Here is a 16,798-nt window from a genome sequence, read left to right on the forward strand (position 1 = left end):
TCATAGCTCTACATGCATTTCATGTGTGTGTAGGGCAGACTGTCCTGAAACGGGCAATATAATTGCCATGTTGGAGGGATACTCTGGGGCTGAGCAATTTACAGAAATATGTGGTGTGTGATTTACGGAAATAAATGCCATTTTTTATTTAGCGATGAAAAATGACCATTCTGCGCTCCATATCGGTGACACTAACTGATCTGACCTGACTTGACCCAAGTTTGACTGTTAGCATGTGTGACTATGGTGTATGCACTCATGATGATTCTCAACTTTTTACTGCATTGCCATGAACAAAGTAAAGGCAAAAAAATGTTTCTCTGTTGAACAAATTGGGATGCAATGTGAGCCTTGAATTGGATGCCATGCAGGAATTTGCTAGGATCTCAAAACCGGATTATGAACATGTTTTGCCATAGAGAAACACACGATAGCGTTGGATTATAAACATGCTTTGCCACAAAAACAGACAAAAACGTGGGGTAAGTTGAGCTATATGAAGTTATTATTTTGCTGTCACTTAGTCTGTTTTATAACCCAGAAGGATGTATTTGGTATCAAATGATAGCTCTGTGTCTCCTCTTTCATCTAACATACGTGGCATATATATCCGATCACGGGTCCGCGAGTAATTACTCCGAGAGTAATGGGTGTGCAACGTTGGTTTGTGTACATGATGTTAATATTTTGCAATCACTTCGTCTGTTTTTATAAGGCAGAAAGATCGATATCCATGGTACCAATGGATAGCCCTGTTTCTCCTCTTTCATCTGATATGCTTGCCATATCTATGCGATCACGGGTTCGCGAGTAATTCAAACGAGAGTAATGGGTGCGCAGGTGAACGCCGAGAAGTATAGACTTTAAATATGATGCAATTTTATTTAATTTCATGATTTTTTTTAATTTTCATACTTGGTCGTACAGACAAGTGCGTAGTCTCTTTGGAAAGCCCCACTTCTTCTCTGTCATAAAATAAAGGTTTTATATCGTTGTGATGAACAGTCGCGGAGCAATGTAACAGAGAAGAAAGGGTGTGTTTTTTGACGCACTTTGCGTCAATCGGGTTCTAAGGGTTAAAACAGATAATACAGAGATGGTTACTACGGTGATGCTAGGATAGACATGGTGGTTGCATAGCTTAATAAAAGTTGATAGTTTAAAAGTAAACTGTTTAAAAGCTGAATGTAGATAGTTTAAAAGTTGTTGATAGACAGTAGATAGTTTAAAAGTTGTTGATAGACAGCTAGTTTAATAGATAGTTTAATGATAGTTTAAAAGTAGAAGGTAAATAGTTTAAAAGTTGTTGACAGACTGGAAGTTGAATGAATGTTGATATTCAAATAGTTTAATGGCTGTGTATAGGTAGATATTTGACGATAACTGAAAGTTGGAATGGCTTTAATGTTTGCTAGCAGTTATGCTAAGATTTTTAACTATGCTAACCATGCTACTTAGCTAATGTTTTATAGCAGTGCTAGCAATGCTAACCATGCTACTTAGCTAACGTTTTCTAGCAGTTTAATGAATGTTGATATTCAAATAGTTTAATGGTGATAACTGAAAGTTGGAATGGCTCTAATGTTTACTAGCAGTTATGCTAAGATTTTTAATTCTGCTAACCATGCTACTTAGCTAATGTTTTATAGCAGTGCTCTGCTAACCATGCTTTGCTTAGCTAATGTTTTAACCATCTTTATAACTAACTTAACTAACATTTTCTAGCAGCAGTTTTCTAGCAACTATGCTAGCAATGCTAACATGCTAACTATGTTAACCATGTGACTTAGCTAACCAAGCTTATCATTTTAGTAGTTATGCTAACTATGCTAATTAGCATGCTAACAATGTTAGCATGCTAACTATTCTAACCATGTTACTTAGCTAACCTAGCTAATATTTTTTAGCAGTTTTGCTAAAAATGCTAACTAGCATGCTAACTATGCTAACCATGTGACTTAGCGAACCTAGCTAATCATTTTTAGCAGTTTTGTTAAAAAATGTTAAGAATGTTAGCAATGCTAACATGCTAACTAGCTACAGTGGGTAGGAGTCATAGTTGATGAAAAGTGTTGACATAGTTGATGACAAGTTAAAAGTTGTTGATAGACAGCTAGTGAATGTATATAGTTTAAAAGTTGAATGTAGATAGTTTAAAAGTTGTTGATAGACAGCTAGTTTAATAGATAGATAGTTTAATGATAGTTTAAAAGTAGACCGTTTAAAAGTTGAATGTAAAAAGTTCAGTAGTTTAATGGGTTACATTGTTTAACAGTGGATTATTGTAGTGAGGACTTTTATTTTGAAACAGTTTTGGGCAGAGGAAACAGTTGAATAGGATGTGGTCTTAATTGACCCAGATTGTATGCTTAAAGCCTGAGGCTGCAGGTGGTCTGAACACCTGCCATAGGATTCTAATTGCTTAATGGATGTATTATAAAGTTTGAATGAAGTTTCTAAGTTAAACTGTTCAAGAGAAATAGCGTACGGAAAAAGTGGTAAGCGGAATAATAATAATAAGAAGTTGCCTAGGAAGAACAGTACAGTGCATTTTCATGCACTGTAACAAGCTTATTTTCCCCATAGACTTTGCATTAGCACTATGACATCAAAATGGACTAATTAACTTGATTTGCACCTGTATCAACTTCCAGCTGCTCACTACTAAGACCCATCAAAGGACCAGTTAAACTGATTGCACCTGTATCAACTGCTTTCTGCTTAACTAGGCCAACTCTCTCTGTGTCTCTCCATTCTACAAGGATATAAGGCACATTCCATCCAACTTTCTATCCATTCATCCTCTTCAAACCATTCACTCATCCACCCATTGAACTATACATCAACATCCATTAAACAATCTGCCTATCAACATCCATTCAACTTTCTGTCTATCAACATCCATTACACTATCTACATTCAACTTTTAAACTATATACTCTGTCCCAGGCTTTAAGCATACAATCTGGCTCTCTTAAGACTACTATTTCCTCTGCCCACAACTGTTTCAAAATAAATGTCCTCACTACACTACAATAATTCACAGTCAACTAATCACCAAACGTCTTAAAAACAAGTATTGCCAGGAGCAACACCTTGCAAAAAATGATAACAATAGGCCTTTATATGGTTCTGCTCCTGCCTATATTCGAACTCAGAACTGCCTGAAAGTTGCAGACCTGTTCTGGAAATACGCGCATTAACGCACCCGACCGTCAGACAACGCTATCTGCTTCGAGTAGGCCTATTGGGTAGGACTGTAGCCTACACTGGTTGATGTGGCACAATCTTGAGTGACCAAATTCGTTTTCCTTTGTCATATGAATGCTGTCATTTTGTTAACATTACTGTTAAGGAGATGCTGTAGGCAAAGGCTATATTTAACATCGTTAGTGTAGTAAAACAAATCAGAACTATTCACGAGGTTTCTGGGCAGCATATTTATGTTCTGTTAGCAAGCGAACTTCTCATGACTGCCGACAAGTAGCCTACTGCCAGCTGACGAAGCTCTCATTTTAAAATATTACTGAGAGACAGGCACTGTACAATCAAGACATCTTGCCACTGAATCCAAAACTATGTTTAACATTATGTACAAAGCTTATAGGCTACAGTGGACTAGCATGTTGCAGGGGCTGCTAAAAACACAGAGAAACGCACTGAAAACTCGGCCAATCACAGCCCTTGCTGTTGAATGTTCCGTCCGGTTCAACCGTGGAACGCCACAGCGGACTATGCTGCCCCCAAGCGGCTGCAGTTGTACTTACATTTCACCCAGCTGCGTGAATCACCTTGATGGTGAATGAAGTGTCAATTCTTAACTGGGACCCACTGTAGCTATCAGAAAATAACCATAAAGTGTGGTACCCTCAGTTGGCACCGATCGGCCCAAAATGGGCCTCTGGCTCATGGACAATCCAGGCTTTTTACATGCTTGGTTAAAACTCAACTAAACAATCTCATTTCCACGACTTACAACATTGTGATAAGCAGGCTACTAATTTTACAGAGTTAACTTTTGAACATATTTGTGTAGGCTACACCGCGCCAGCTATATTTTGCAATTTATCTAAGCTAATCTATATTTCAAATAGGCAATCAGTGCATGCTGCTATGGAAACAATAAGTCAATTTATTAGAGAGACTAACGCAGGTTTCAGTTATTCAGTAACTATAACTTTTATTACTGAAATTTGAACTGTAATGTGTTACCTTACTTTGTTACCAAATAAAGTAATTAATTACAGTAACCTGTTACTTTGTAACTCCTTACCCCCCAAACTGTTTACACTGGACTCACTTCATTATCAGCTCTTTACACTGGACTCACTTCATTATCAGCTGTTTGTTTAGCTGTCAGCTGTACATTTACCATTTGAAGTAGAAAGGTGGTGTGAAATTAAAAAAGTGTCACTGAGTCTGTTTCTCTTGCAATGTCACTTTACTACTGAAAATGAATTTGCATTTCATACTCACTGAAAATTAATTTGCATTTCATACTCACACACACAAATTACAAACTCTCATCACACCAACACAAAGCAAACAGTGATATATAAAAAAAAAAACTGATGATGATGATTATGATGATGATGATGATGATATCAGTCTCAGCACAGTACAGCAGTGGCACAACTATGGCCATCACTGTCGGCAAACAAAAACAACACACAAAAAAACCATGGTCTATTCTGTTTTTAAAACCTTTCCTAAAAGGGACTATGGAGGGTTAAGCAAGTAAGACTTACTCTCCGCTACAGTCCTTGTAGAAGCCCTAATTCAAACTGTGGAATAACAAGAGACAATGAACAGAAACACCCCTATCTCCATGCTACAAAAGAGTGGACTGCATGTAAAACAGTTATCCTGGGGTTTACACGGTACACGTGTTAGCTTATCGTTTCAGATCAAACCATACATTATTCATGACACAACACCACTACTACACAAAACAACTGCTGTATGGTAGCTGTAAGGGACCACTTATGCTGTAAAACATGCATTTTGTACACACAAGAATACTATTCCCTCATCATTGTGCCTTTTTGCAATCAAACCAAACACAAGACCCTCCATTACACAAACCACAGCAGTTCACATGCAAACATGTGCGAGACTTCAGTAAATATATTTCAGTTTGTGTTGTTCATGTTATAAAATACACCCTTCCCATCCTCTTGATAGAGCTACAGCTTTGATGTTTCACAAAACATCTTAATAGATCATGCAACAGTTGCTTTGATAAGGGCACATCTCTCGGTCAGCACACCATCCCTTTCCTACAACAATCTCACCAGGACTGCAGCAGCAGCAGAAAAGTCCCAGAATACATACCGGTGGATTTCCATCTTAGCTGTCCAGGTGCATCTCTCACTCAGAATGAAACCTGAAACCTTGCAGTTGGAGGCAGACTGAAGCTGCATGGCTCCTTTGACGTTGTAATAGCACTCCAGTGCTGGTGTAGTATGGCTACAGCCTTACTATCTGCGGCTAGCAGTCCGCCCCACAGAATTATGTTTGTCGATTCATTCTCTTTGCTCTGACGGAACACATCACTGCTTCATTATTTAAAGAGTGCCGCAGATCAATGGTGCTGCTCCAAGCTGGTAGAGTGCTGAAACCCCCACAACATCCCCCTCCAACGCTCACAGTGATGAAGGGTAACCTGGCAACAAGCGCTGAAGCAGACTCTAGCAGCTGTTGGGGGAGAATCATCCTTGAGGAAGATGAATTCACTGCACAGTATTATTACTGTTCAACAGAGCATCGTCCTCTCTCTATTCCACCTCTTCGCCGCAAAATTGTGCTCTGCTTCCGCTCTAAATCAACTCTGCCAGTGACCCGCTGTTACAAAATTCATACCAACAGGTTTGTTTTGAGGACTGGAATACAAGACTAACATGTAATGTACTGTAGAAGTGAGGACAATCCGTTTATTTATCATCTTAAGATACGATGATAAATAAGCTGAAAGGAAAGCAGCTCTAGTTCCTTTGGATCATTACAACATTACTCACTAAGGGCAGGACATCAGTTCAGCTTTGGAAAAAACGCAAATTCAAATTGTCCTTGAAATCCTTCAAATTGTCCTTGTCCTTGCTCTTTTGAAAGGTACATATTCTCTAAATAAACACTTTAATTCACTTCAGCATCCTTACAAACATTATTGCACACAACACACCGCAACCCTCACTATTATTCAATAAGCCAGCCGGCAAGTATAGACACACTATTCAAACCAGGATCTCAGTCATTCTTGAAAAGAGAGACAAAACATATCCAACAAAGTGTAATGCTATTAGACTTTAGACATTTATTCTCTTGAATTTCAATTAGCAATATGTATATCACATACTGACTTAACATAACTGAAACAGTGTATCCACAAAAGAGATTTCAATCATTTATAAATAACAAAATGTATTTAAGTCAAGAGAATCTTTCCATGTAAAGAAACATTATAAAATATTTTATGTCAGCAATATTGTTTTTCAAATGACACTTTAATGTTTTTATACAGTTTCACAGTTGTGTCAACACTTTTTTTAAATCAGGTATAAGTTAGTTGTGTATTTTTTCTTTCAACTACTTGACCTTAGTCCACTCTTTTCTGTTCATACAGTAAGTGCTTAATTTGGAAAATATTAGATGCATGAGGAGTAGATCAGACCATGCAAGCGTGCAGGAGAGGACACAAAAAGTATCACTTCACTTATTCTAAAACATAGGCTACAACACCCAAAAAATAGATAACATCAATTCCCAACCATGACCTGCCCACAGATAGTATAGCCTAGTATTTCAATGCATGGCAAACTCATATGACACAAGGTGGACAAACCAATATTTCTATGCATCATAACTTGCAGTCTGGTCAGTTAATTCATTCAGCTCATTCATCTCTTTTTACATTTCTTTCCAACTATTACCAACGCAGAATGAGAATAGAATATCTCCAACACACATATTGCACACTGCCCTCTCCCCACATACACAGCACACTATCCCATCTCCCCTGTCATCCCCCCAACACACACCAAGACCCCTGGCAGTTGGGTTAGCCCCTTGAGCCGTGGATCTGCCCAAGGTTTCTTCCTTGGTGGTTTCTTCCTTGTTGGTGCCCCCCCCCCCCCAATTCCAATCCTCCCTCACCTTTCTTATGCAGCCCTTGCCACTTAATCTACTAAACCCCTCTTCTACTTCACTTTTTACCCCCCACCCCCCACACACACTTTGCACAAATAGGCTGACACCAGACATAATTTCACTGCATTTCTTACTTCCAGTAACTATATGCATGTGACAATAAACTTCCTTGTATCCTTGAAATATTACAATAGTATGCCTATCATAGATTATCAGAGATGAACTCCTAAGCCTAAGGTAATTGCTTTGCATCATCATAGAGTACCCCCTCGGGATGCCATTGGAATTACTTCAATTACATAGAAAATAGAGCTGCCCCTGTCTGCCGATTTTTTTAATATATATTTAATATTTCAGGATAGATTAAGGCACTATGCCTACATGTACTATTTTTCCATAGACTGCCATGCTCTGATGTTGCAAATGCGTTTCCATTAAACGTGACTCATATAATTGAACATAATCTTATTGCTACAAAATCTTATTGCTACATAAATTAACAAAACTAGATGTACCGCATAGGGGTACAAAATATGACCGCCGCTCAGTCCTGTACATCCGTTCAGCGAAAATAAATCACACTGCAATTTGTCTCCATATTTTACTCCATCCCTCACTCTTGAAACTTTTGTGTATGCTTGTTTGGCATGCCTGAGTGTGTGTGTGCGCGGCTGCACATAAAGTAGCCTACTGGTGCTGAAAAGGTGAATAGATTGTAGAATAGCCAAAGAAGATGTAGCATTGTTATAAAACCTTTAAAATCTCTAAACAATCACAAGTAGGGCAGTTCATCAGAGTTCATCCATTGCAACTGGATTGATGAAATGTCACTTACACCTGTAGGCTACATTGTATTTGGGAAAAGCAAAAGGTATCAGCATAATGTTTTATTTATTTATTTATTTATAAACAAAAACATCTCTGTCAGTTCCATGCCGTTTTCAACAGCTATCAAAAACAAAGGTCATTTTTGGATGGATGGATTTTTTGTGAATGTTTCTTCTTCTACATAAGATTTTAGTCATCTTTAGTTCATGTAATACTTTATTGTCAATGCACAAATTAAGGAACAGTAGTCTGAAACGTTATTGTTAATGCACAAATTAAGTAACAGTAGTCTGAAACGAAATGCTGTTTTACATCTAACCAGTGGTGCAAATAAGTGACATGTCCAAATGGGCCTTGATGAAATGCGTCGCTAGACTGTTCATACACATTTTAACGGGCCAAAGTTGAAGAGCTGTTGTCCGTTATTGTTCGTGCAAATATAGGCTGATTCGTGTTCCCTTGCATTGTGTAACTGAGGTCCATGGCTAGTCTGGCTTTCACCAGACCAAGCTCAATCTTTTAAAGGAACCGTATGTAAGAAATGTATTTTAATTAATCATAAAATGGCCCTGGTATGTCACTAGACATTAAGAAATCATGTTCATTTCAAATACTTATATCACTGACAACAGTAGTCCGGCCAGGATATTGTCATTTTAAAAAGTGAAGTTGCAGCCCTCAACTGATGTTGATGTTGTGTTTTGTCATGTCATGTTGTGTTGTGTTTTGGCCTGAAGCGCCACCTTCCTAACCTGGCAATAGCCAGATGAATTTCGCTCCGCCTAGCTCCACTCATCCATCTGGAACCGATCCATTGAAGTGTTGCTTCAGAAGGCTGGGCCTAATCAAAAAATGCTTGCATATGATTGAATAAGCCACTTGTCCGTCATCTATTGACGTGCTACTTCAACCACTCACATCGAAGCCAACCCGTGACACTAATAACAGACTCACAGTCGCTTCTACGCTATGTCACATCTATGAAACTCCTGCCCTGCGTCCTGATTGGCTAAACCATAAAGTTGGTTGGAGAAATCACTCTCAATGGAAGAGGTCACAGATGGATGTGAGTGAAGCTAGGCGGAGCTAAGCGGAACGACATTCAACTGGCTTGGGTCAGGTTACCACCTTCCACCTATGTACTAATCACGTTGGTAGTGTTTCGGCATCCGGGTTGGCAACCTCGAATCAGGGGGGAGGGGGAGGGGACACAGTAATTTGAAAGTGATTGCAGTACCAGTTTTGGCCACAATCTTACATATGGTTCCTTTAAGAAATCAAAAAAATAAATAGCGGGCAGATCAGGGTGGTTCACCCAGCCTAGTCCATAGGCACCCGATATAGTTTAATTTTCCGATTGAGATATCCACGCTCTGGCTATTCTAAATGCAAAAATGCATCAGGGAGTTATGACAAAACTGTAACTAACAAACTAGCACCTAATAGAAAGCTGTTAGCTTCCCTAAGCTACAGGTAGGCTTATAAGGTAGGCCTATTTACAACATAAATTGTCAATAGGCTATTTTCGACAATAGGCTGGCGACACAAATAAAATCTCCTTTGGAAACCAATGGCTTACGCCTTACAGTAGGCTATCAAGCGGACTTAAACTGCCATATCGTGGCGAAAAGTTGTAATAAAATTCACGCAGCTCCATGAGTCAAGGAAAGCACGAATGAAGTAGCCACTTCTAAATGGGACCCACTACATAGTAGCTAAAGGTGTGTTGCTAAAGCAGCCATAATGAAATTAAGGTGTCATTGTTTGGATACTTCACACACACATGCTTTTTAATTTCACATACTACAACTACCAAGCTGGAATCAAAGCACATCGATTCCCCTCTCACACCCTGCACGCACTTAAAACAAAATAAACAGGCGTCTCAGTCTCACGCATGTAGGCAAAACTGTATCAGACCGGTGTAACGTTGGTAAATCTTCCATTGCACAGAATGATTTTTGTAGCACGTGCAACAAATGACAGTCGAAAGATACAATTACAGTGCTGTATCAATTTGCTTGTTATAACCGCATTTATAGTTTTCGACAAATGCAATCAATCAAATTGGCCTCCATCACTCAACCAACGCTAACGGTAACATTACCTAGGTCCTTATTGATATTATAAGATTAACGTACCTGCAGTAAAAACCAAGCATGTCCGATAAACATCCTCAGATTTATTTCGGCTTCAAGAAGAAATGGGAATTACATTTCATGTGAACATCATCCTATCCTTATTAGACGTTCTCTGCGGTAAACTACAGTCCTTGTAAGAAGCGTCCATTGTTTTTCCAACCCACTTTTAACTTCCAACAAAATTACGTCTCACTGCAACGATGCGCCATCTAGTGGACAAACGACTACTTATCGCCAATACTGGAAATGCAGCCATGATGATGATAATAAATATTTATTTTGGCTTTCTTTTAATGCTACTGAATTTGTAATTATGTATCGGCCGTTCTAATACCGATAGTATGTGGGTGCCTGTGTGTGTGTGTGCATGTGTATATGTGTGCACCGCCATCTACAGGCCAATGAGTGTACAGTCACTAAATGCTAAAACTGCTTTTTTTGCGGTTCAGGGGGCCCAGCACGGGGGGGGTTGGGGGAGTGGCCCCCGGGGACGAAACAAAATTTTTCTGTAAAAGTCTAGTGGGGCTACATACCCACCAAATTTCATGTGTCCCGGGTATCGGTGACCAAAAATTCAGGAAGTAGATGACGGGGGGGGGGGGGGGGGACGACTTTGACAATCCCTATATGACCGCTTCGCTAGCGGCGGTCATAATAATGGCCTGGTGGAGAGGATGTGATATGCCATTTTTGCCAATGGGTCTGTTTTTGCAAATTTAATTGTCCGATATATATCAGTGGCCGCCGATGGTTAAAAACATAACGGAGGAAGAAATGTCCGCTTGATTGGTGTTAGTGGCAAATGTGAGGTTGTGATGGTGTTGGTGGCATATGTGAACGAGTATGTAGGCCGCCTAGCCAGACACATTTATAGCAGCAGTATGTACTATGTAGCATTTTAACTGGCAATGTTGTGCAATAAAGCTGTTCTGACATTCTTAGGGGGGGGGTCTGACCTAAGGAGCTAGGCTAGCATGCAGCAGCCAGAAGTTGTGGGTTCAATTCTTGGCTTTCACCATTGTGCATTTGAGCAAGGCACTTAACCCCAAACTCCTCCAGGGACAATAGACTTTGTAATATAATTAAAATATATAAGTCACTTTGGATAATAGTGCTAAATTAATAAATGTAAATAAATGTAAATGTAGGTCTGGGAAGTCAGGGAAGATATGTAGGTCTAGTTATGAAATACTGTTTTCCAGATGTGCAAAAATATGGAAAGTCTGGAGGTTTTGCTCAACCATGTAACTATTTACCATTAAAAATAGACCTTAAATATATGGTTATTACAGTGCATGAAAATGCACTGTACTGTTCTTCCTAGGCAACTTCAACAACTTCTTATTATTATTATTATTCCGCTTACCACTTTTTCCGTACGCAATTTCTCTTGAACAGTTTAACTTAGAAACTTCATTCAAACTTTGTAACGTTGGTCTTCAAACAGATCGGGTTGGTATGACTTTTCAACTTTGAAACTTTTATACTTTTTAAACTATTAAAGAAAAACTTTTTAAAAATCCCCATAGACTTAACATTGCTGATTATGACATCATAATACGGCCATTAAGCAATTAGAATCCTATGGAAGGTGTTCAGACCACCTGCAGCCTCAGGCTTTAAGCATACAATCTGGGTCAATTAAGACTACACATCCTATTCAACTGTTTCCTCTGCCCAAAACTGTTTCAAAATAAAAGTCCTCACTACAATAATCCACTGTTAAACAATGTTACCCATTAAACTTCTGAACTTTTTACATTCAACTTTTAAACGGTCTACTTTTAAACTATCATTAAACTATCTATCTATTAAACTAGCTGTCTATCAACAACTTTTAAACTATCTACATTCAACTTTTAAACTATATACATTCACTAGCTGTCTATCAACAACTTTTAACTTGTCATCAACTATGTCAACACTTTTCATCAACTATGACTCCTACCCACTGTAGCTAGTTAGCATGGTTAGCAAAGTTAGCATAGTTAGCATGCTAGTTAACATTTTTAGCATTACTGCTAAAAATGATTAGCTAAGTTAGCTAAGTAACATGGTTAACATAGTTAGCATGCTAGCATGTTAGCATGCTAGTTAGCATTTTTAACAAAACTGCTAAAAATGATTAGCTAGGTTAGCTAAGTAATATGGTTTTAGCATGTTAGTTAGCATAGTTAGCATAACTGCTAAAAATGATTAGCTAAGTTAACTAAGTAACATGGTTAACATAGTTAGCATGCTAACATTGTTAGCATGTTAATTAACATAGTTAGCATAACTACTAAAATGATAAGCTTGGTTAGCCAAGTCACATGGTTAACATAGTTAGCATGTTAGCATTGCTAACATAGTTAGCATGTTTAGCAAAACTGCTAGAAAATGTTAGTTAAGTTAGCTAAGTAGCATGGTTAGCATGTTAGCATTGCTAGCACTGCTATAAAACATTAGCTAAGTAACACGGTTAACAGAATTAAAAATCTTAGCATAACTGCTAGTAAACATTAGAGCCATTCCAACTTTCAGTTATCGTCAAATATCTACCTATACACAGCCATTAAACTATTTGAATATCAACATTCATTAAACTGCTAGAAAACGTTAGCTAACTAACATGGTTAGCAGGTTAGCATTGCTAGCACTGCTATAAAACATTAGCTAAGTAACATGGTTAGCATAGTTAAAAATCTTAGCATAACTGCTAGCAAACATTAGAGCCATTCCAACTTTCAGTTATCGTCAAATATCTACCTATACACAGCCATTAAACTATTTGAATATCAACATTCATTCAACTTCCAGTCTGTCAACAACTTTTAAACTATTTACCTTCAACATTTAAACGGTCTACTTTTAAACTATCATTAAACTATCTATTAAACTAGCTGTCTATCAACAACTTTTAAACTATCTACTGTCTATCAACAACTTTTAAACAATCTACTTTCAGCTTTTAAACAGTCTACTTTTAAACTATCAACTTTTATTAAGCTATGCAACAACCATGTCTATCCTAGCATCATCGTAGTAACCATCTCTGTATTATCTGTTTTAACTATACATGATATTTTACATCACAACTTTAGCATTTTCATGCACTGGTAATTCCTTGGAATTGCATTTCTAGTTTGTAACATGTTATTGTTTTTAAAGCCAAATTGCTATAATTTAAAGACAGGTTGCAAATGTTATTGAAGACGTCATTAAAGGAATGCATCATGGTCTGAAACATTCATTAACAATGTAACCATCCAAAGATACAGTTAGAACGGTGAAAACAAGAACATATTAACAACAAGAATATTTTTTAACAATTGTTTAGTTGAGGTATAACTTGGATGATTATAACAACGCATAACTATCCGAAAATGTTTTATCACCAAAACCCTGAACTGTCCACGTTTGTGACAGACCAGTGCTAACGTTACCAGTTAGTCATGGGTAGGCTATTTGTCATACTACGTAGCATTGAGTAGCTTTCACTAGCCTTACCATCCTTCATTTTTGGAACTGGTCTTCCTGCTTTGATCCTAACCTTTGCACTGTATTTGAATGTATAAAAGATGGACATTGTCCTCTGATGACATTGTACTGTTTATTTCAGGAGCAAGTTGTATGACTGCAGATAACGTTCTTGCTTGCAGAGCAGCTAGCTGCTCATTAGTTCAGCGTTGCCGCTAAAAACAGCACCCCCTATCGCAATTGAAAATTACTGTACGGAGGAGCTACCTCCCTTGGCCATTGAAAACGGCGTGATTCACGAGCCGCTGGGGTCAGAGGCGTTTACAATGAGCTGCTGGAGGAAGCTTCTCCATACAGTAATTTTCAATTGCGATAGGGGGTGCTGTTGGCATTTTGACCTAGGGGAACGATTTTGTTCATTCAAAGTGTTCAAATAGTAATAAACAGTAATTTATCAGATTAGTAATTCACTTTATATATTTTTTTATTTTTCTCTGCCTCCTCTGAGATATATATATATATATATATATATACACACACACACACACACACACATACTATATTCATTACCACAATCAATAGATTTTTTGTAGTTCATAGACCTCTGAAATTCACCTACAAAAAAGCTGTCATCTTTGAGATCCGGTATCTTAGGATTTTTCGAATGGGAGAATAACATATATACACACACGTGACCTCACGTGTTGATCACGCGTCTTTTGTTTATATTTCCCCAGTAAAGCTACAATGACCCAAACAACCACCAGGTGGCACTTGTGAGCAGGGTTAGGAACGTCGGCTTTTGCCGCTTTGAGTCTATGCGCACTACAGTATGGGCCATATATTTAGCCTACCCAACATTTTTTCAGTTGTTTCCACAATATTCCCCCGATGAGCTTTCATTTCGATGGCTGATAGGCCTACAGTACGTCTCCTGCGACAGTCCCAACATTTAGCACTATAATCAAATAATTCAAAAGTGAATTAGGCTAGGCCTAAATCCCGAAGCAAACTGAAAATCGTTTGCTTTTAATATAACCTACCGATACACTGCTCCAAACGACACGCAGTCTCGCGATAAAACTTGTTATTGTTAATGAAGGTGTCTTATTGATTTTATGAAGAAGCAACTGGCTGCTTTGTTTATGTTTGTTTTGCTTTCATTAATGGTTTAGCTCATGAGGTCACGATAGGGACGTTGGAAGTATTTTCTGAGAGGGGGTGCGGATGATGTGATGTCCAGGGGTTTCTCCCCAGGAAAAAATAAATAAATTGACTGCTAAAAACACCATTTTAACACAGAAAGCAGTGCCCATCTTCTGTCTGAACATTGCCGACCTGCAGTAGGACATTACTTCACTTGACACTACCCCACATGGAGAAATGTTGCACGTTAACAATGGAGAGAACCTTTCAGAAATTATTTATTGCGCGAATGGGTTAGCAAGACCATAGGTTTTGGTGAACGGAGAAGCAGATCACCCTAATTCATTTGTCTGCACAACAGCCCGTTCTCCAGCGAGAGTGAAATAAATGTTTTAAAGCTGTGTCATTACCATAGGCTATTTGCTACGATATTTGCTACTATAGGCCTACATTTCGCGTGTCAATTCAAAGACCTGTTATTTCCATTTTTGGATTAGACTAGCCAGTCTCCATGCTGTTTTCATGGACAGCAAGGATCCGCTTTGCTCGTTCTTTTAAATAACGTTGTTTGTTGCTTCTACACACTTCATCTCCAGTGGTTTAGTTTTACTTGCGCATACGTGCACATACATTGAATGAGCGCTGACACCACTACCCCTAATTGCATGTCTCTTTATTTGATAACACTAAATTAAGAAATATTTTCTAATCAGGGCCCATCATCTAGCCTATTCGTCTAGGGCTTTCTATAGTTTCAGCACTTTCTATAGTTTCAGACAAACAGCAAGAACAGAATAGGTTGATCTATTTCACTTTACCCGCTGCACACAGATACCTACATTTCATTTGTTGCCTACATCTTTTTTTTTGTCTTATTCGAAACAATTCTTGTAGGTATCCATTACTCTGCTGCCACCAGAAATAATCGTCACTTAGGCTATGCATGCACTCTCTATCTCCTTCTCTCCTAGCAAAGAAATGTACATTTTTGTCGGAAGATCCTGCTTGAGTTCGAGTTGGAGGGGGGATCGTCTCACCTGGCGAAAATGCGTGTATTTCTTTTCCATTTTTTCTATTTTTCTATTCCAATTGCTATTTGTTTTACGAATATTTGGGTCATTCCGTGTCAAATCACCCAGTGGCTGGCAGGTCACCCTCTCCCAAAAAATCTGAAAAAAAAAAAAATCACAGGTGTTTGTAGACCAAAACCTATGCATAAATCTTAAATAATATATCTGTATCACTAATGGTTCCAAAATGACAGCCCTTTGAAGTTTTAAGTCATTTTAAGCATCGTGGTGAACAATCCTTTTTGTTCAACTTCCAACATTATTGGCTCTTTTGGTATTTCACACACATTATTGAAACTATGTGAATAGAAGTACATTTTCCTGTTGAATTAAACAATTCAATCAAGTCAGGTGTATCTTGTGTAATTCCCCCTCTGCAAAGCTCTGAAAATGGCTATAAATTCAATATGTGAAAAAAACATCACCACCATTGAGGGCTTCTCATTCAAAAAGTATGTGACACCAATTCATCAGATTTTTTTCCCACTCATGTACGGATTATAAGGTCATGTCCATGCATTAACTTTGGTTGTTAACATTATCATGTTGCCTATGTGTTTTCTGACGGCTACGTGTCCAGCTGCTATAGTCCTATAAATGAACAGAATATCAAACCGTTTTCAGTAGCCTACCACTGTTGCAGATATCACATAGGTATACCTTACATACATGTTTGTACAATGTTGCATATTCCAACATAAGGAAGCAGTTAAGAAACTTCTAACTCCCTGTCTTAAACCAACGTGATATCAGCTTCAAGCTTGTTTTTTGTTTTTAAAACCCGGCTTCTTCAACAGGGTGCACTATCGTCATCGTGTAAAGCCCGCCTCAAGGGTTCTGATTGGTGCCTCGATCTAGGAAAATTGGAAATGGGCTAGAATGGGTTCTTGGCCAGACGGACTTTCAGAGCGAATCTCGAATTTGCCGGAAGTACGTCAGGGTTTTTCCCAGACTAGCTCTTGGCCTGTCTCAGTGGCTACTGTCATGGAAATAAGCTTTCATTGATTC

The 16,798-nt window shown here is 38.3% G+C and overlaps 1 protein-coding gene across 6 annotated transcripts in view; it reads right to left on the bottom strand.

The window, feature by feature from the left end:
• The window catches only part of enah (ENAH actin regulator), a 237,346-nt gene that overhangs the window by 179,945 nt on the left and 40,603 nt on the right, over positions 1-16,798 (bottom strand). Inside the window, exon 1 of one of the 6 annotated variants that reach the window (XM_048249973.1) lies at positions 5,335-5,655. The exons of 3 other annotated variants lie outside the window; for them this stretch is intronic. In XM_048249973.1, the coding sequence (XP_048105930.1) occupies positions 5,335-5,423 (89 nt within the window). In that variant the 5' untranslated portion in view covers positions 5,424-5,655. Of the gene's footprint in view, positions 1-5,334; positions 5,656-16,798 lie in introns of those variants that run through there. 2 more of the 6 variants (XM_048249974.1, XM_048249979.1) reach the window with 2 other exon arrangements.

The sequence above is a fragment of the Alosa alosa genome, chromosome 8 (assembly GCF_017589495.1).
Source record: "Alosa alosa isolate M-15738 ecotype Scorff River chromosome 8, AALO_Geno_1.1, whole genome shotgun sequence".
Taxonomy (NCBI): Eukaryota; Metazoa; Chordata; class Actinopteri; order Clupeiformes; family Clupeidae; genus Alosa; species Alosa alosa.